Genomic DNA, 20,475 nt, shown 5'->3' on the forward strand with positions numbered 1-20,475 from the left:
GAAATGTTGAAATGTAATATTTATTCTTCACATTTTTACAACATTAGTAAATCAGATGTTTTTTTTTGTTTTTTTTTACAACATTAGTAAATCAGACTCCTCTCTGAGCTGCCACCTTACCGTGGTAGAGGAGTTTGCGTGTCCCAATGATCCTAGGAGCTATGTTGTCCGGGGGATTTCATGCCCCCTGGTAGGGTCCCCCAAGACAAACAGGTCCTAGGTGAGGGATCAGACAAAGAGCAGCTCAAATACTTCTATGGAAAGGAAACAACAAGGATTCAGATTTCCCTCGCCCGGACGCGGGTCACCGGGGCCCCCCTCCGGAGCCAGGCCCGGAGTTGGGGCACGATGGCGAGCGCCTGGTGGCCGGGCCTGTCCCCATGGGGCCCGGCCGAGCACAGCCCGAAGAGGCAACATGGGTCCCCCCTCCAATGGGCTCACCACTCATGGGAGGGGCCATAGAGGTCGGGTGCATTGTGAGCTGGGCGGCAGCCGAAGGCAGGGCACTTGGCGGTCCGATCCTCGGCTACATAAGCTAGCTCTTGGGACGTGGAACGTCACCTCGCTGGGGGGGAAGGAGCCTGAGCTTGTGCGCGAGGTAGAGAAGTTCTGGCTGGATATAGTCGGACTCACCTCGACGCACAGCAAGGGCTCTGGAACCAGTTCTCTCGAGAGGGGCTGGACTCTCTTCCACACTGGCGTTGCACGCAGTGAGAGGCGACGAGCTGGGGTAGCAATTCTTGTTGCTCCCCGGCTCAGAGCCTGCACGTTGGAGTTCAACCCGGTGGATGAGAGGGTAGCCTCCCTCCGCCTTCGGGTGGGGGGACGGGTCCTGACTGTTGTTTGTGCTTACGCACCAAACGGCAGTTCAGAGTACCCACTCTTTTTGGATACACTCGAGGGAGTACTGGAGAGTGCTCCCCCGGGTGCTTCCCTTGTCCTACTGGGTGACTTCAACGCTCATATTGGCAACGACAGTGAAACCTGGAGAGGTGTGATTGGGAAGAATGGCCGCCCGGATCTGAACCCGAGTGGTGTTTTGTTATTGGACTTTTGTGCTCGTCACAGATTGTCCATAACGAACACCATGTTGAAGCATAAGGGTGTCCATATGTGCACTTGGCACCAGGACACCCTAGGTCGCAGTTCCATGATCGACTTTGTAGTTGTGTCATCGGATTTGCGGCCTCATGTTTTGGACACTCGGGTGAAGAGAGGGGCGGAGCTTTCTACCGATCACCACCTGGTGGTGAGTTGGCTGCGATGGTGGGGGAGGATGCCGGACAGACCTGGCAGGCCCAAACGCATTGTGAGGGTCTGCTGGGAACGTCTGGCAGAGTCTCCTGTCAGAGAGAGTTTCAATTCCCACCTCCGGAAGAACTTTGAACATGTCACGAGGGAGGTGCTGGACATTGAGTCCGAGTGGACTATGTTCCGCACCTCTATTGTCGAGGCGGCTGATTGGAGCTGTGGCCGCAAGGTAGTTGGTGCCTGTCGTGGCGGTAATTCTAGAACCCGTTGGTGGACACCGGCGGTGAGGGATGCCGTCAAGCTGAAGAAGGAGTCCTATCGGGTTCTTTTGGCTCATGGGACTCCTGAGGCAGCGGACAGGTACCGACAGGCCAAGCGGTGTGCGGCTTCAGCGGTCGCGGAGGCAAAAACTCGGACATGGGAGGAGTTCGGCGAGGCCATGGAAAACGACTTCCGGACGGCTTCGAAGCGATTTTGGACCACCATCCGCCGCCTCAGGAAGGGGAAGCAGTGCACTGTCAACACCGTGTATGGTGCGGATGGTGTTCTGCTGACCTCGACTGCGGATGTTGTGGATCGGTGGAGGGAATACTTCGAAGACCTCCTCAATCCCACCGACACGTCTTCCTATGAGGAAGCAGTGCCTGGGGAATCTGTGGTGGGCTCTCCTATTTCTGGGGCTGAGGTTGCTGAGGTAGTTAAAAAGCTCCTCGGTGGCAAGGCCCCGGGGGTGGATGAGATCCGCCCGGAGTTCCTTAAGGCTCTGGATGCTGTGGGGCTGTCTTGGTTGACAAGACTCTGCAGCATCGCGTGGACATCGGGGGCAGTACCTCTGGATTGGCAGACCGGGGTGGTGGTTCCTCTCTTTAAGAAGGGAAACCGGAGGATGTGTTCCAACTATCGTGGGATCACACTCCTCAGCCTTCCCGGTAAGGTCTATTTGGGTGTACTGGAGAGGAGGCTACGCCGGATAGTCGAACCTCGGATTCAGGAGGAACAGTGTGGTTTTCGTTCTGGTCGTGGAACTGTGGACCAGCTCTATACTCTCGGCAGGGTCCTTGAGGGTGCATGGGAGTTTGCCCAACCAGTCTACATGTGCTTTGTGGACTTGGAGAAGGCATTGGACCGTGTCCCTCGGGAGGTCCTGTGGGGAGTGCTCAGAGAGTATGGGATATCGGACTGTCTGATTGTGGCTGTCCGCTCCCTGTACGATCGGTGTCAGAACTTGGTCCGCATTTCCGGCAGTAAGTCGGACACGTTTCCAGTGAGGGTTGGACTCCGCCAAGGCTGCCCTTTGTCACCGATTCTGTTCATAACTTTTATGGACAGAATTTCTAGGCGCAGTCAAGGCGTTAAAGGGGATCCGGTTTGGTGGCTGCAGGATTAGGTCTCTACTTTTTGCAGATGATGTGGTCCTGATGGCTTCATCTGGCCAGGATCTTCAGCTCTCACTGGATCGGTTCGCAGCCGAGTGTGAAGCAACTGGGATGAGAATCAGCACCTCCAAGTCAGAGTCCATGGTTCTTGCCCGGAAAAGGGTGGAGTGCCATCTCCGGGTTGGGGAGGAGACCCTGCCCCAAGTGGAGGAGTTCAAGTACCTAGGAGTCTTGTTCACGAGTGAGGGAAAAGTGGATCGTGAGATCGACAGGCGAATCGGTGCAGCGTCTTCAGTAATGCGGACGCTGTATAGGTCCGTCGTGGTGAAGAAGGAGCTGAGCCGGAAGGCAAAGCTCTCAATTTACCGGTCGATCTACGTTCCCATCCTCACCTATGGTCATGAGCTTTGGGTCATGACCGAAAGGACAAGATCACGGGTACAGGTGGCCGAAATGAGTTTCCCTCGCCGGGTGGCGGGGCTCTCCCTTAGAGATAGGGTGAGAAGCTCTGCCATCCGGGGGGAGCTCAAAGTAAAGCCGCTGCTCCTCCACATCGAGAGGAGCCAGATGAGGTGGTTCGGGCATCTGGTCAGGATGCCACCCAAACGCCTCCCTCGGGAGGTGTTTAGGGCACGTCCAACCGGTAGGAGGCCACGGGGAAGACCCAGGACACGTTGGGAAGACTATGTCTCCCGGCTGGCCTGGGAACGCCTCGGGATCCCCCGGGAGGAGCTGGACGAAGTGGCTTGGGAGAGGAAAATCTGGGATTCCCTGCTTAGGCTGCTGCCCCCGCGACCCGACCTCGGATAAGCGGAAGAAGATGGATGGATGGATGGATAGTAAATCAGAGGCTACTTGTGAGATAACTCCTGGAAATCACTGGCTTAGAATGGCCAAAGGTCCAAGTTTAAGGAAACGGCAGACTGTCTTCTTCTAATGCAGGGGTCACCAACGCGGTGCCCGCGGGCACCAGGTAGCCCGTAAGGACCAGATGAGTAGCCCGCAGGCCTGTTCTAAAAATAGCTCAAATAGCAGCACTTACCAGTGAGCTGCCTCTATTTTTTAAATTGTATTTATTTACTAGCAAGCTGGTCTCGCTTTGCTCAACATTTTTATTTCTAAGAGAGACAAAACTCAAATAGAATTTGAAAATCCAAGAAAATATTTTAAAGACTTGGTCTTCACTAACTGACAAAGAAACAGATAACAGATTTGGTGTCCAGTTCAAAGTGTGACATGATTTATTTAAAAATTTGAGAGTTGACTTTTGTATTTTACATGAGTTATTATTTGTACAAACATGGTGCAAAGTAATTCATGATTTGTTAAAAAATGTTAGTGGCTAGCTAGTTAAAATGGGATATTGTGATTTCACAATATCCATTCATTGAAAATGTTCAATTTGAAAAATGTGCACTTAGAGAAAATATAAAAATAAAGTGTTGCATATTGATATTTATCTGTTTCTATATATATTTATTGTGAGAAATCATTAAGATGATCAGTGTTTCCACAAAGATAAATATCATTAATTATTAATAATAACATAGAGTTAAAGGTAAATTGAGCAAATTGGCTATTTCTGGCAATTTATTTAAGTGTGTATCAAACTGGTAGCCCTTCGCATTAATCAGTACCCAAGAAGTATAAGTATTAACTAGTGACGTCACTTGCATACGTCATCATACAAAGACGTTTTCAACTGGAAGTTTAGCGGGAAATTTAAAATTGCACTTTATAAGTTAACCCGGCCGTATTGGCATGTGTTGCAATGTTAAGATTTCATCATTGATATATAAACTATCAGACTGCGTGGTCGGGAGTAGTGGGTTTCAGTAGGCCTTTAGGCTCCAGTGTGACTCTTTTAACCAATCAGAATTCATCTCGCTTGTTGCCAGCTCTGTATGAATTCTGCCGGAGGCCTTCTGACCCAACGTTAGCGGCGGCTGTGCAGTTTAACGAACGGAGGACATTCAATTAACAGACCGGTGCAATAGCCGGTCAGATCACAAGATGTTGACAGTAGCCTTACGTTGAAGGTGACTGTGAATGGATACTCACTTGTCACTCCCAGGCATCCAATCACAAGTTGTGATTTACGAAAGCAGAAAGTGGCACCGGAGCCATACCCGGCCAGCGGAGAAATCAGCTGTATTCGCTTTTTCAACCAACAAAGTAGCAGAGCAAAACGTTGATTAGGTGGCAGATATAACGGTTTTCCTGCCACTTCCACTCAAATCAACCAACTACGAGTGGTGTTGCGAGTTCAAATATATTTTTTCACATTCAATATGTTTTTTTCAATTATTTTTGTTTTGACAATACCACATCCGATGCAGGTTTATTGATTTTTAGATGCGCCAAAAAAATTGCCCTTTTTGTACACTAGTGACAAATTGAGGTGCTTCAATACACAGTAGTGCGCAAGTGTGTTTTGTATAGTATTTTACATGCCGTGGTCAGGTGGCGACATAAATTATGGTATTTTGAGAGGTATTTATTGAAGTTGGACTGAGAAGAACATCACTGAAGGCCTAGGTGGGAAACGCAAGGCCTGCCACTGAGGATATGTAAAGCTCATCACTCCAGTAGCGGATACTGATCCGCATTGCATCGATATTTGGACCAATCCGGCCGCCCCTCCTTGGTAAATAAACAAGAAAAATCAAGTTTAGTTTTAATTTTTCAAGTTTTCGCAAGACATATGTCTTAATAAATGTCACCAGCAAAATATGTCAAAACACACAGATTTACGTCAGTCGGGAGATGTAATTGAATGCGTCTTGTTAGATCAGTGATGTTTATTTCCTGTAGTGCAGTTTGAGCAATACATGAGAAACACGCGTCATTTGTGTGTCGTTCTAGGCAATTAACAACACCTCCTACTTTGTTTCTTTCTTATTTACACCTTATCCGTTTGCGTACACGCCCGTTTCCGTTCCAAAGTCCGCATATAATACCGAACGAATTTACAGTCGCCGTTCCGTGAGTAAAAGAAGGGCTTTATAGGAAACCAAACGTACTGTCCTCCATCTTGGATCTACTTGCATATTGGAAAGCATACTGTGTACAATACTGAACAAGTACAGTACTTTGGTTTTGTTGTGCGAGGCAACATGAGAAGGACAACTGAAACCAGCGACGGACCTGCTTTAGTTAGCTCTCAAGCTAGCGCTGTGACACAACTAAAGGAGAACAACATTCTCTACATTGTGTATGTAATCGCAGCTTTGGACATAACGTGGATGTTTTTGCAGTTCTCCATAACGCCTGTAAGTATGTCTGCTCTGTCAACGGAGGAAACCTCTTTTTACGTGAGTGCCCTGAAGTAGACGCTGCTCCGGAAGTGGCCGTCCAGTGCAATGAAATACATAAAATATGAGATATTCTCGTTTATCTCATCATGTGAATCAATAATTTATTATAGTTATATTTGTATTTATTTAATATGTTTGTGTTAAAAATTGAGCACAGGAAGTGAACAAACAAACGTGTTATGCATTGCTACGAAATGGAAAAGGGGTTGGATTAAATTGGTGTGTTAAACTCAAGGCCCGGGGACCAGATCTGGCCCACCACATCGTTTTATATGGCCCACAAAATCCTGGAATAAATGTGCATCAGTAAAAACACTTCACCTTTCTTATTAAACATATTTGTTATTTCTGTTTTTAACAGAAAAAACACGCAACTAGTGTATTGCAGACAATTATCTATCAATACAAAAACATTACATTACCACAAGGATATACAAAGTGTGGCCCGCAGCTACAGTTTTGTTGTTACGCAGCATATTGTTGGCTAAAAAAATAAAAAAAGCAAATATGTGTGATGTAATGCAAAAAGCGAAATATTGGATTCTGATAACTCAGGGGTGTCTAAACTTCTTCCACCAAGGGTCGCATAGTGACAACTTAAAGCATGCGGGTGCCATTTAAATTTTGTTTGTATTGTGAAAAAAAATTGATATATAAAAACAGACATTATATATACAGTATTTAAAGCAGGGTTGTCAAACTCATTTTAGATCGGGGGTCACATGGAGAAAAATCTACTCCCAAGTGGGCCGGACTGTTAAAATCACGGCACGATAACTTAAAAATAAAGACAACTTTAGATTGTTTTCCTTGTTTAAAAATAGAACAAGCACATTCTGAAAATGCACAAATCATAATGTTGTTGTTGTTTTTTTATACTTACATGTTGCGGTTCATAGTATTCTGTTTTTATTTATTTATTTGTTATTTATACTTTGTGAATAAATTATGTGATAATGTTCATCAGTCAACTCATTGGTGTTCATTTTCAATCTATCAAGATAAAAAAATAATATGAAAATCAAATTACAGGATGTTATTAATGTAGTTTGATCATTTTCTTCGACTGGTGCACTAAAATCATGTGGTTTATTTTTTTTGCATATGTAGCATAAGATACAAAGAATTGCTATTGCGACATCTAGCGGAGACATTTAGAACAGCAGTTTCTTTCATTCAAACATTTTGGCTCATTTTATACTTAGCAAACTCATCCCGCGGGCCGAATAAAACCTGTTCGGGGCCAGCCGTACGTTTGACACCCCTGATTTAAAGACTAGCGTATCTATAAAGTCACCTTTAACAAAAAGCTGACAATAAGTTTTGTCTTTAATTATATCAAATTTTTTTACAACATAAAAATATATCAAAATGGCCTCTGCATACTTTTGTCTTTTTAGTATGCGGTCCTCGTTGAAAAAAGTTGGGACACCACTGTATTATTAAAATACATTCCAAATATATATTTTTTAAATAAAATGCTTGTAACAAGCAGCCCTCTGAGAGCAGCCATAACTGCAATGTGGCCCACAATGAAGACAAGTTTAACACCCCTGTCCTACTCTGACGTGTTGACAAATTGGAAATATGTTTGTGATGTACCATATTGTAACTTTATGCATGTTCCAAAAAAAAATAAAAACCATAACCAGAAGTGATCATTAACTACATTTTCCAGAAAAATTGATAGAAATATCAATACGGTTGATACCAGATTTTTATGCTGTAATATCGATTTTCAAATCAAAATATCAATACTAACGATACCTTAGTTTTTTTGGATAAAGTATATCATTACCAGGAACTCAGTGTAAAGTAACTAAATCATCGAGATCTAGTTTAAGTAAAACGTGATCGGTGGGAACTACTTTTTCTTCCACCTAGGTAAGTTAATAATGCGCAAGCAAGAAAATGATAGGCACTTAAAATGAGTCACTCAGTATTATAAAACAGCAAATGTATGTAGGGTTTTATTGTGGGCTATTTGGACACACCAAATACAGAGTTAAATACAAATAAAATAACAGATTTAGTGCAGAATAATGCCATAATTAGTTTCGCCCTGTGATTTTATATTGTTTGAAGATGATTCCCCAAGAGCAGAAACAGTTGAAATACACTACTTTTTCAATTTTACCAGACACATTAGGTATATTTGCACAACGTATCAAATCAGTATCGCGGTATCGGATCAGAAAAAAAATCAGTAGTATCTCACATCATTACTGTATGTGGGAGCCAAATGCTGAACATTGTATCCAAAGTAATGTATTATCAAATATATCATTTTTGTAATATTCAGCTTTTATCAGCGTTAACGGCCTTAAAATGTTAAGGCTGATAAAAGCTGAATATTACAAAAATTGGAGCAAGCAGCAAGACTCATAACGCACCTAAAGTAATATTAAAGAAGTACATTGGTTTTCGATGGTAATCAAAAAGTCTGACAAAAATCAAAGCAACTTTTCTCATAAAAATTATGTAAATTCAATTTATCTGTTCCAGACACCCAAACACAAAATAAATAATTATAGTTTTACATAAAAACTATGTAAAATACGTATACATGATGAATTAAATGGATAAATGAGCATTTCCATATTACTTTTACCTTTAATAAAGACTCTTGTTGGCGAAGACGGTAATGAGCAGAGAGGGAGGAGAGGTAGTGGAAGCCATGCTGTCGTATTTTTTCTCATTTTCTTTATCAAAGTGATAGTACTCCCAACTTTCTTTGGCCCCATGGTGGCTTAATATATATATATTGCAGTCAGACTCAATAAAAAGTACAGAGACTGCGTCACTATTTTGTCGGATTCCTTGTTTAGTCTCTTGATTCCGCAGAATGTTTTGTGGCTACGAGCATAAACAAATGTTTGTTTGGCCATACGATAACTAAGACGATAAACAAAAGCTGGGCAAAGTTTTGCCGGTAATGTCAAAAGCAGAATGCGTGCGTGGAAAACGAAGGTACCAATGTACCTAAATTAGGCCTCACTACTGCAGCTCTGCATGCTTTTTATTGTTTATATTTAAGTCATGTAACATGTGTTTTTGTTATTTCTCATACAGTATCTGGCAAGAAACCTGGGTTTTGACACCTTGTGGTTTGGTTATTTGCAAACCATGGTCGGTGTACTCCAGCTTTTTGGTGGTCCTTTGTTTGGAAGGCAAGTAAGGGCAAGCGTACTTAAGATGTTTTATGACACATTTTGTCACTGCACAAGATAAGTTTACTCTTTTTCTCCCTCTGTCATGTGGCAGGTTTGCAGATATTTTTGGGGCCCGAGCAGCGTTGTCATTGTCCTGCGCTGCAACAATTGTTTTCTTCATTCTGTTGGCGGTAGCAGACTCTCCTGCCATGCTTTTTATCCATAAGATCCCCACAGTCATCATGCATGTCCTACCAGGTCAATATCTTCTATAACAGATGTTTCATTATAATACAGTGGTACCCGCTTATGTTGACAGCCCTACAACTAGCTGACTGACACCATAATAACTGGTTAACAACATAACCAAAACTGAAACTAGCCATTGTTTGCAAATTTACAGTTTCTCTGGAAAGTATTCACAGCGTTTCACTTTTTCCTCAATTTGTTATGTTACAGCCTTATTCCACAATGGAATAAATTATTTTTTGTCCTCAAAATTCTACACACATACCCCATAATGACAATTTAATTTTTATTTTTGTTTTTGCAAATTAATTCAAACTAAAAAATCACATGTACATAAGTATTCACAGCCTTTGCTCAATACTTTGTTGATGCACCTTTGGCAGCAATTACGTAACCTCAAGTCTTTTTGAATAAGATGCCACAAACTTGGCACACCTATCTTTGGGCAGTTTCGCCCATTCCTCTTTGCCCATTTCTTTTAGCAGCACCTCTCAAACTCCATCAGGTTGGATGGGAAACGTTGGTTTTCATTCAGAATTTATCCGTACATTGCTACATTCATCTTTACCTCTATCCTGATTTGTCTCCCAGTTCCTGCCACTGAAAAACATCACCACAGCATGATGCTGCCACCACCATGCTTCACTGTAGGGATGGTGTTGGCCTGGTGATGAGTGGTGCCTGGTTTTTATTTTGTTCTTATTCTGCCAATCCTATCTGCAGCTTCTCAGATGGTTGTGGCAGACCTTTCAGAACCAGACAAACGGGCCGCTGCGCTATCCAAACTTGGTCTGTGTTTTGGCATTGGGATGATAGCCGGCTCCACTTTAGGCGGCCATCTTGTCACACACTATGGGTAAGTGTGAAAAATACTTAATTTCTTTCCACGTTTACTTAAAGCCTTGGAGAACAGCTACCAAATTGAGTGATATTGCTTTTTTATATTTTTCTTAGCAAACATACTATGTATTTATTCTTTTTGCTCTATCTATATCAGGGGTTCTCAAACGTTATTCACCAAGTACCACTTCAGGAAAAACCTGGTTCTCCAAGTACCACCTTAATGAACAACATCAAAATACTGTAACGGAGTAGGCATAGGTATTCATTAAAAACAAGGCAGGGGTTTTGTTTAACAATTATTTATACTATTTTGTCCACATTGACATTACACACACTGCACAAACATCATCAACAATAATACTCCATGTACAGTACATATTTACAGATGTATTTAGTGTACCACTACAATTTGAGAATCACTGAACTATATTATATCTTCTTATATCTATCATATCTTCAGGATGCGTCGTTTTGTGGTCTTGTCTTGGTCTTATTTTACGTGTCTATTTACGTCGAACTACAAAGCAAAGCACTTTGGGTAAATTTATACCATATGTGGATAAACCGCAGGTTAGAAAATGTCACAGGACAGAGCGAATTTCAAATGACTCGTTCTCAATTAGTATAAAGGAAGGCTAGATTGTTTTTTAAATATCTACGCAATGCCTCGATTATTTTATTTCAAATTTTTCGGGACACATGCAGATTCCAAATACACAACAGCAGGTACCAATAGGTAAGAAAAGTGTTTTTTGCATAATTGAAATAAAACGCCATAGATTTGACTGATTGACTATGGGCAAAATCTAACGACTCATATTTGACTAGGAAAATCCTTAGTCGAAAACTAAAAATCAGAATCCGCTTTTCTACATATGCAACACATGTACACCTAATAATATGGTTTTGACTGTGATAAATATGTAACAATGTGCGTGGCATTTAAGACAAATGGCCCTGAAAAATATACGAATAAGAAAAAAACAACTATATTTTGGGGGTAATCTGGAATCAGGACTTTTTTACTTTTGGGAGATAGGACCTGGCGGAGTTCTGGTGCTTTTTTAGTTGTCATTGTAGTCAATACTTTACTGTGAAATTACAGCAGCAGCTCTGTTAGATTAATGTATAACATACTGTTTATGAAAACACAAATGGAGACTAAATGATGTACACAAAACAGTTGTTGGTTAAAGTATTTGTATTATTATGCTTTTTCTTGATGTCTCCACTTATGTCGACTACAGTGAGTCAGTCAGAGGGTTGTCGACATAAACGGGTTTCACTGTATTGCTCGATGTGCGCAACACAGAAAGTGACTTCAACACTTTGTAGTGTTGTCCAGTTAATGTTGTTTTTCTTCTTTGTTTCTACAGCGAGAGATTTGCTGCATATTCCGGTGCAGCAGGGAGCGCATTAAGTCTCATGTTGGTGTTAATCTTTATCCCCGAAACCACTAAAGTTCAAGCTCCGGGAACCGACACAAAGTGTAAGGACACTTGAGTTTTTACACACATCATGTTATGCTTTGGGAAGACAATTCCTACTTTGTGCTGCAAGGGTACTAGATATATCTTTTTAAAGTATTGTAGTACCTCAACTTATGAGCTTAATTGCTTCTGTGACGAAGCTCTTAACTCAAAACACTTGTACCTCAAATCATCGTCTCCTATTGAAATTAATTGAAATACATTTAATTGGTACTTTGCCGTCTCAAAACACCACCATTTTAACATGTAACATGCCTTTTAAAAAGAAAAAAACAACTTTTAGATAACAAATATTGTATGAAAAACAATCAAATGTAATGTGATCAACTACAGTAGTTGTATTAGGTAATGTAGCGAGTGTGGGGAGAGCAGGTAGGGCAGAGTCTCAGTGTTGGGGCAATGAAGGTGTTCAGGTCCTCAGCCAGTTGTTACCTGCAGGGTGGGGTGTGGGTTTCCTGTAGTTGGTGACTTCTCGTAGGCCTTTCCAAACTGTTGAGGGAGGGGTTGTTAGCTAATAATTTTTAGTTTTAGCTTTTTTTTAGCTATCCTGATCTCGTTTGCCTGTTTGTTCTTGGCCTGCTTGAGCAGGACCCAGTCCCCACTCCTGTAGGCATCCTACTTGGCCTGACACAGCTTCCTAAGCTCAGGTGTTGTATATGTATGTGCAGGCCTGTAGCTTCTGCTTTGATTCCTTCGACTATTTCTTCACAGTTCTCAATATAGGCTTAGCCGTTTTTAACCTCTGCCTTTAGGTCAGGATGAATTAGACAGTGATCAGAGGGTCCTAAAGTTGCACAGTTAACAGAGCGATCAGAGTCCTTCATTGCTGTGTAGCAGTAGTACAGCGCGTTAGCTCCCCTGGTGAGGCACTTAATATGCTGTTTGTATTGTTAAAGCCCCCCAGAATGATCAGCAGGGAGTCAGGGTGTTTTTCTTCCACGTCTGCAATATGGTCAGCGAGGTGCGTGACGCCTTTGTTCCGCATGAGATGGTATGTAAACATCGACCATAATACACGAAGAGACCTTCCACGGTGAATAAACCGATTTACATTTTATTAAAAAAAACAGATGTGGGTGTACTAATCTGCTTCAACACTGTGACATCTGTGCACCAAACTTTATGTAGAAGCATATACCGCCTCTCTTTGTCTTCCCTGAGAACTCTATAATGCAGTGGCGGGCCGTGCGTTTCTCACCTAGGCCTTCAGTGATGTGCTACTTATTCCGACCTCACCTCTCAAAATACCGTAATTTATGTGACCACATGGACACGGCTGCAGATACTATACAGAAACACACTTGCTCGCTACTGGGCATTGAACTCAACAGTGTACAAAAGGGTCTATTTTTCAGCGCATTTTACATTCAATAAAACATATCTTACGTGGTACTGTCAAAATTAAACGAATTGTATAAAACAAATTAAACATGAACAAATAAAATATTTGAACTCACAATTTGTAGCATGCATCCGAAGCCGTATAAGCCAGTGGTACCACTCGTAGTCGTTTGATTCGTGTGAAAGTGGCGGGGAAATCATTTTGCCGCTGGCGTTGTGCCAAAATGTGATTGCCTGCCAAAAACTGATTTCCTTCGCAGGAGCGCGCACCGCTCGCTAAACCTGCATTGCTTGGCTTCGTCTGTCCACAGCGGATTACTAGGTGTAAGACAAACATTTTATCTTCGTGGTTATTGTACCAGTGAGTTTTCTGTGGTTTTCTATGGCTCCCGTGCCACTTACTATTTTCGCAACTTGGATACTCCCAAGTGAGTATCCAATCACAGTGTTAGGCCAGCTAGAAGGCCTTACTGACAACAACTCGTGATCTGATTGGCTATCGCAATTGTCTATCAACTCTATGTGTCCGTTCACGTACAGTGCATAGACGCCCGCATTGTTGATTCTGAACGCTCCGGGCAGATTTAGTACAGCATGGCAACATAAGCTAGCTGAATTCTGATTGGATACAAACTCTAAACTAAAAAATACTTTTATCTTTAATTATGATCCTGACTTCTGGTTATGTTAGGCCAGCAGAGAAGGCCTCGCTGGCCCTGACAGCACACCACTGCTATAACGCGGTCCCCTCTGAGGAGCTGAAAGGTGCAGTAAGCTATCCAGGATGTCTTCACTGAGCCAGGTTTCGTAAAAACACAGGGCGGTGGGTCTGCAAAAAACCTGTTTCTGGTGTTTAGGAGCAGCAATTCGTCCATCTTATTAGCCATGGAGCGAACATTTGCCAGGTGAATGGATGGAAGTGCAGTGCGTAATGTCGCTGCTTCAGCTTACTAAGCGCATCTGCTCAATTTCCCCGTCTTCGACGTATCCGGCATCGTCCAAATAAAGCAGCTGCTCCTCCGTTGAGAATCTCTGTGTAACTCTCTGGTTCAATAAGAACCGGTGAAAAGAGTTCGGCAGAGGACTGTCCAATGTTTAAAAGTTGTTCTCAACAACGCGCCTACTTAAAGATATAGGGCTGTGGGGCAAGGAGCTACACAAAGCCACCAAGGAGCTGGCTGAGGAGACAGAGAAGGCAAGTTTCTGGCTTTAGCTGAGGAGGCGAGACAAGGCAAGGGGAGTGAGCAAATCCTGAAAAAGACTAGTTGAGGGGGGTGACGTCTCTGTTCACTACCCCCGCCACCAGGAGATGTTTCGGGATGCACTGCAATAAGTCAGTGTTCAAAAACAAGAATAAAAAATACAAAAATTAGGGTTATTTTATTTGAACTAAGCAAAATTATCTGCCAATAGAACAAGAACATTTGGCTTGTCAAGACTTTCCCAAACAATTAACATTAGCTAACCTCAATGAACCCAAAAATACCTTAAAATAAGTACATTCTCACTAATAACAACTGTACTACTACTATATGAGTTTGTGTTTTCTATTGTTTCATTGAAAATAAAACCGCAAAGTCCATTTGGCTGTCATCTGTTTTAATTATGAGACACAATTGTGTCAAAGTCACGGGTTTTTTTTCATGCTTGAAATAAGAAATGATTACTTTAAAAAAGCAGCTTTTATACTTGTAAGTGTTGATGACACAGCTTTGCAACAGTTGATATTCTAGTTTCAAGCATGTTTTACTCAATATAGGTCATAAAATCTCAGCAACAAGCTGTAATATCTTACTGAGATCATTTAATTCAGACAGAAAATAAGCAAATATCCCCCTTATTTGAGATGTTTAATCTCAAGCGCAATAGGTGGAGGTGGAGTTGCGGCTGGCTTAGAACCCAGCAGGTTTGTACATCTACCTGAACAAACCAATCATTGGTAAAAAGAGACCAGAGAAGGGCAGCAAAGTACTGCAGAAATAAAGAAAGATGAAACAACTACAGGAGAGCATCTGATCAGGGTTAATCAGTTCATGCTCACAGATTTATATAGGACAACTCCAGTTAAGCCGGAACCAAAGTATTTAACCTCTTCAAGAGGAGACATGCCCCAACAAACAATAGATAAGATACACATATAAAACCACAATAAAGCAAAATCATTATTGTCGGAGCGTGTCCCCTCTTGTAGGGGATAAATACTGTACTTTGGTTGGATCTGGCACCTGGCTCCTAGACTAGAGCAGTCCTCTCTAAGTCTGAGAGCATGAACTGATGAAGACTGCTCGGATCAGAGACTAAACGCCTTATGAGACAACCTGAAGAGTCCAGTTGCGATCGATTCAATGCCCTGAGAACACAATGACTAAATGAATGAGAACATTCACAGGCATGACAGGGTGTTGTGGATCTTTCCGTGATTCCATGAAATAGTCTTAGCATGCTAGGTTGTTCAGCAGTGGATAACAACATCATTTCTAGATTCTGTGGCATATTGCATGACGTGAATCATTACTTCTGTTGGTACTTCCAGTTAATGTTTGTCCTTTATGTTTAAATCCACTCCAGCTGAGACGAAAAACAAGTCAATATTCAATGTGGGACAGATTACAAGACTCATAAAGTATCCAGGTGTGCTGTCAACTTTTGTTGTGAAGATTGTAGCAGGTTTACCTTCAGGTGAGCACTTTCTTTATTGCCTCAGTTTCAGCATGTGATCATTTACTTTACTTGGACTTGTTTGTCATACAGTAAATCCTGTTTATTCGCATACGTTTGTATATATACTGTATATATGTATGTATGTATGTATGTGTGTATGTATATACACTACCGTTCAAAAGTTTGGGGTCACATTGAAATGTCCTTATTTTTTAAGGAAAAGCACTGTACTTTTCAATGAAGATAACTTTAAACTAGTCTTAACTTTAAAGAAATACACTTTATACATTGCTAATGTGGGAAATGACTATTCTAGCTGCAAATGTCTGGTTTTTGGTGCAATATCTACATAGGTGTATAGAGGCCCATTTCCAGCAACTATCACTCCAGTGTTCTAATGGTACAATGTGTTTGCTCATTGCTCAGAAGGCTAATTGATGATTAGAAAACCCTTGTGCAATCATTCTCACACATCTGAAAACAGTTTAGCTCATTACAGAAGCTACAAAACTGACCTTCCTTTGAGCAGATTGAGTTTCTGGAGCATCACATTTGTGGGGTCAATTAAACGCTCAAAATGGGCAGAAAAAGAGAACTTTCATCTGAAACTCGACAGTCTATTCTTGTTCTTAGAAATGAAGGCTATTCCACAAAATTGTTTGGGTGACCCCAAACTTTTGAACGGTAGTGTATATATATATATATATATATATATATATATGTGTATAAAATATCGTTTGCATGCAGTTGGCTTTCGGCCCGTGGCCAAATTTTTTAAACCCAATGGACATCTCTGGACTAGAGTGTGAGCTGCATGATTTTCTCATTGTCGTTGCCATAAATCTTGCACTCTTCCGCCCATTTTGATGTCCTCTCGAGGAACTCAGAAGAAACGTTTATCCTTCCCGCGATTTGAACGGTTTTGTACAGCCGAAAACAACGCAATCATAGGGCATTCTTTCTTTAAAAAGGCTAAATGGCGCCTCGTACCCATTTAGAACAGAGCTAGCTTGACCACCGCCACTATTCATTGGGCGGGACATGAGCCGGACGTGACGTCAGTAACATCCCAGCAATAGTTCAGTGACTAAACATAAGCAAAAACTATCTACTACTCATTTAAATCAGTTGGTTTTTGCCCTCAAAGTCCTCCTTTGTCCAGGGAATGATTCCATGAGTTTGTAAACATTAACAAAAACAAAAAATGAGTAAATAAAACTATCAACCTAATAACTCTAGTATCAGTCATATCCTGATACTACCCTTGGTATCAACACCACAGTTTATGGATCGATGTGCCCTCCTCTTACGTGTCGTGTACTGACTGTGACAATGCTGACACACCCACAGTTGTTATGTTATCCTCTCTCTAGATTCTGGCTTGCTCTCGTTACATGTTTAGCCTTGTCCTCCAGTGATAATGTTACTTAAGATAAAAAAAACCCCATTATATTTAATGTAATGAATGTGATTATTATTTGCTTGGAAGATACATACTTTTTCGTGAAACTCATCCGATACTGATCAGTGGTCAGCACATCTCCATTAGTAGCTGTTCTCTTTCTTCAGGAATTTTCCAGGTGATGTTTTCTGTCATGGCAATGGAGTTTTTTAAGCTGACGCCTAAACAAAATGGCTACTTAATGGCATATTTTGGGATAACCCAGATGGTGAGTATTATTTCTTCTACACGTTTGGAATACGAAGACTAACTGCATGACAAAATCCATCAATTCCCAACATTTATCCAGGTGATGCAGGGAGGGGTGATCGGACGTCTTACGGCGAGATACTCTGAGAGTTCGCTGCTACTTCTGTCCATCGGGGTTTCTGCTTGTGTAGGCCTGGCACAGGTACACACCTGTAATCACACACACTAAGATGAACATGTGCTGAAATGATTCATTTGGTTCTTCAACCTGTCATCTGTAATGTTAATTTTGTACATGCTTAGTTGCTTTTAGCAAATGCCCAGTTATTTGCAAGCTCGGAAGGTTTTATTTAGAGTCATTCCGAGTCGCTGCTATTTGCTTGTAACTCTATAAAAAAAACTCAAATAGTTGTCTTTTTTTTTTTTTACTCTAAATCGGATAATACACATATTGAACTATGAATTTTTTTATTTGAGTTTTTTTAGTTTTTCACAAGGTCCCTAAAATGAAGGGGATAGACTTTTATTTATCCCAAAATGGGGAAATTATGTTGCAGTGCAAGTTTTTTTGCAGTGCTGTAACAGAAGCAAAGCGTAATGATAAACAAAAAAATAATACTACATACTACATATTGCTCACCAATATGTATAGGCAGAAAAGATAAAAAATAAGATAAACCCCCCCCCCCCCCAAAAAACATTCGTATTGCACACCACAAAAAAAAAGACTAATTTAATTAACAGGACTGCGTTTTTAGCAGATAATTTGTCAAACACATGAAATAAAACTACATGGCATTCATGCTAATAGCATGCTGACACCAAGCACCTTACAGTGATACAACAACAAAATATAAAAACAAAAAGCAGAAAAGCTGAGATTTTAACCTCCTGCCAGGAACTGAAAGGCGCAATTTCCTGTTGACCATGTAGAACAGGGATGTCAAAGTGAAGGCCCGCAAATGAACAATCTGAAGTTGTCTTTGTTTTAGTTTTAATGCCATGATTTTAATTGTCTGGCTCGCATGTGCACAGATTTTCCTCCATGCGGCCCCTGAACTAAAATGAGTTTGACACCCCTGATGTAGAATGAACCATATATTCTGTAAATCACGTCTAATAAAAACCCCTTTCCATATTGGTGGCATTAATGCCAGAATTCTTCTTCCTGCAGGCGTACATGAAGAATGTGTTCCATTTCTGCCTCATTGTGGTCCCCATGATGTTTTCTCTCAGCACGTTCAACGTCATCACAGACAGTTTGCTCACCAAGAGCGTACCTTCCACGGACACGGGTAAGATCCTTCTGATCCCATGTAAATCCCTTTTTGTCACGTTAGTACCACTTTTACATTTCCGAAACCAATGCTCATACTGATACTAAAATCAATACAAACCTCATTTTATCTTTTCCTCTTTGAGTAATTGTTTTGTATTTATGTATTTTACTATAAAAAAAACATACAGTATGTTTAAACTATGCAACAAATATCCCACATAACGATAATGCTGCTCATTGTAGCATTTTTCATCCAGGTCAGTTTTTTTGATTGTCCCTAATTATACACAACAACAGCGTATTTGAAGGTAAACAATCCTTTGCAGTTAGCAATAACTTGTAGTGTGGAGCCTTTGGACCTCTAAACTGACACACATACCGTGGCAGATTTTGCTATTCTTTAGATGGGCGCCGAATAGATGAGGGGGAAAAAGATGTACATTCATTTTAGGCATTCAAATTAGAAGCATCTGGCAAACTGGGTGAAAGCGATTTCATCAACAATAGGCAATATATGAGGCAAGGAGATTACACATCAGAGTACTTGAATGTGGTGTACCCCAGCAGTCATTGTTAGGACCACAATTATTCTATTTATACACCCAGGACATTTGTAGAGACTTGAAGCGAACATTGTTTGCAGATGACACGGAAAACCCACAGGAAGTGATGAAAACTGATTACAGCAGAAAAGAACAAACTAAAAAGATTGTTTGATAAAAACACATTATCCTTGAATTTAAATAAAACCAAAATAATGTTATTTAGAAATACAAAAATGTAAGATACTTATTCACAAATACAAATACATGGTGTACTGTAGATATTGACATTGTACAAAAAACATGCTAGGAGTCAAAATAGATAATAAAAATAAGCTGAAACCCACATATTAAGGACATACAACATAAAGTGGCATTAAAAATATCAATATTAAATAAGGCTAAAATGGTTATAGTGGCACATTACTTACAAATAAAAAATTCTCCAAGGCAGAAATGTATTTGAAAGTATCCAGTAACAAACGTGTCCACAGCTTTCAACTTACTGCGTCATGCCTTTCCTGTAATGAATTTGGTCACAATAATTAACACTTACTTCATGGGCATAAATCTGTTATAAAGTTAGTGTTTTTCCTATCTTCCATTGTTCTCAGAGTCATTTTACTAGATTTAACCGTTTCTAACATTCTACACAACAGAATAATAAAAGTTTGTATAATTCCTGCTGACATATACTGTATATCGGTGTCCGAAATGAGTACTGAGACAAGCCAAATTTAAATATTTCAAAAATGTGTGGGGATAAAAAGCAATCATATGACTTACACTGTGTTTACAGTATATATTTAAACACTGCAGTAAAATGAGCATTAAAAAGTATTTTTAATCAGGATTTTAAGTGAAACCTTTGTGCTTTCTCACCAGGCACAATGTTGGGACTTTGTGCATCAGTTCAGTCTCTCCTACGCACAGTCGGCCCGACCATCGGCGGCTTCCTCTACGTAGATTACGGTATTTCCTCCATAGGCTTTCTTCAGTTTATTGTGAATGCTGCTGTATTCGTTTACCAGCTGCACCGTCCACTCAAGAACAAGAAAGTGGAGCACAAACAATGAAATGGCTTTGACATTTTCACAGGAGGTGGAACCTGCTCTCATTTGTATAATTACTATATCCTGCCATTGTGTAAGATTTTTGTAAAAAGTTTTTGCATTGAATACCTATTAAAATGATTTTATACACAGTAACATTGGACTGCACACATATTGAAGGGTTGCTTTTGTTCACAAATGAATCAGTTACTCTTTGATCTCATATCCACAAATACAACCATAGAGAGTGGAAGCTAAAATAAAAAGTAAT

The 20,475-nt window shown here is 41.0% G+C and overlaps 1 protein-coding gene across 1 annotated transcript; it reads left to right on the forward strand.

Moving 5' to 3' along the window:
- The first annotated feature begins 5,380 nt into the window (after positions 1 to 5,380).
- Positions 5,381 to 20,403, forward strand: slc22a18 (solute carrier family 22 member 18). The gene is made up of 10 exons (XM_062030519.1): positions 5,381 to 5,899; positions 9,017 to 9,114; positions 9,209 to 9,354; positions 10,069 to 10,201; positions 11,565 to 11,677; positions 15,588 to 15,698; positions 17,250 to 17,350; positions 17,432 to 17,533; positions 18,506 to 18,626; positions 20,038 to 20,403. Exons 1-10 carry the CDS (start codon positions 5,744 to 5,746, stop codon positions 20,226 to 20,228), a joined length of 1,272 nt encoding a protein of 423 aa, XP_061886503.1. The 5' UTR covers positions 5,381 to 5,743; the 3' UTR covers positions 20,229 to 20,403.
- The last annotated feature ends 72 nt before the right edge of the window (positions 20,404 to 20,475 follow it).

Source organism: Entelurus aequoreus, linkage group LG02 (assembly GCF_033978785.1).
Source record: "Entelurus aequoreus isolate RoL-2023_Sb linkage group LG02, RoL_Eaeq_v1.1, whole genome shotgun sequence".
Lineage (NCBI taxonomy): Eukaryota > Metazoa > Chordata > Actinopteri > Syngnathiformes > Syngnathidae > Entelurus > Entelurus aequoreus.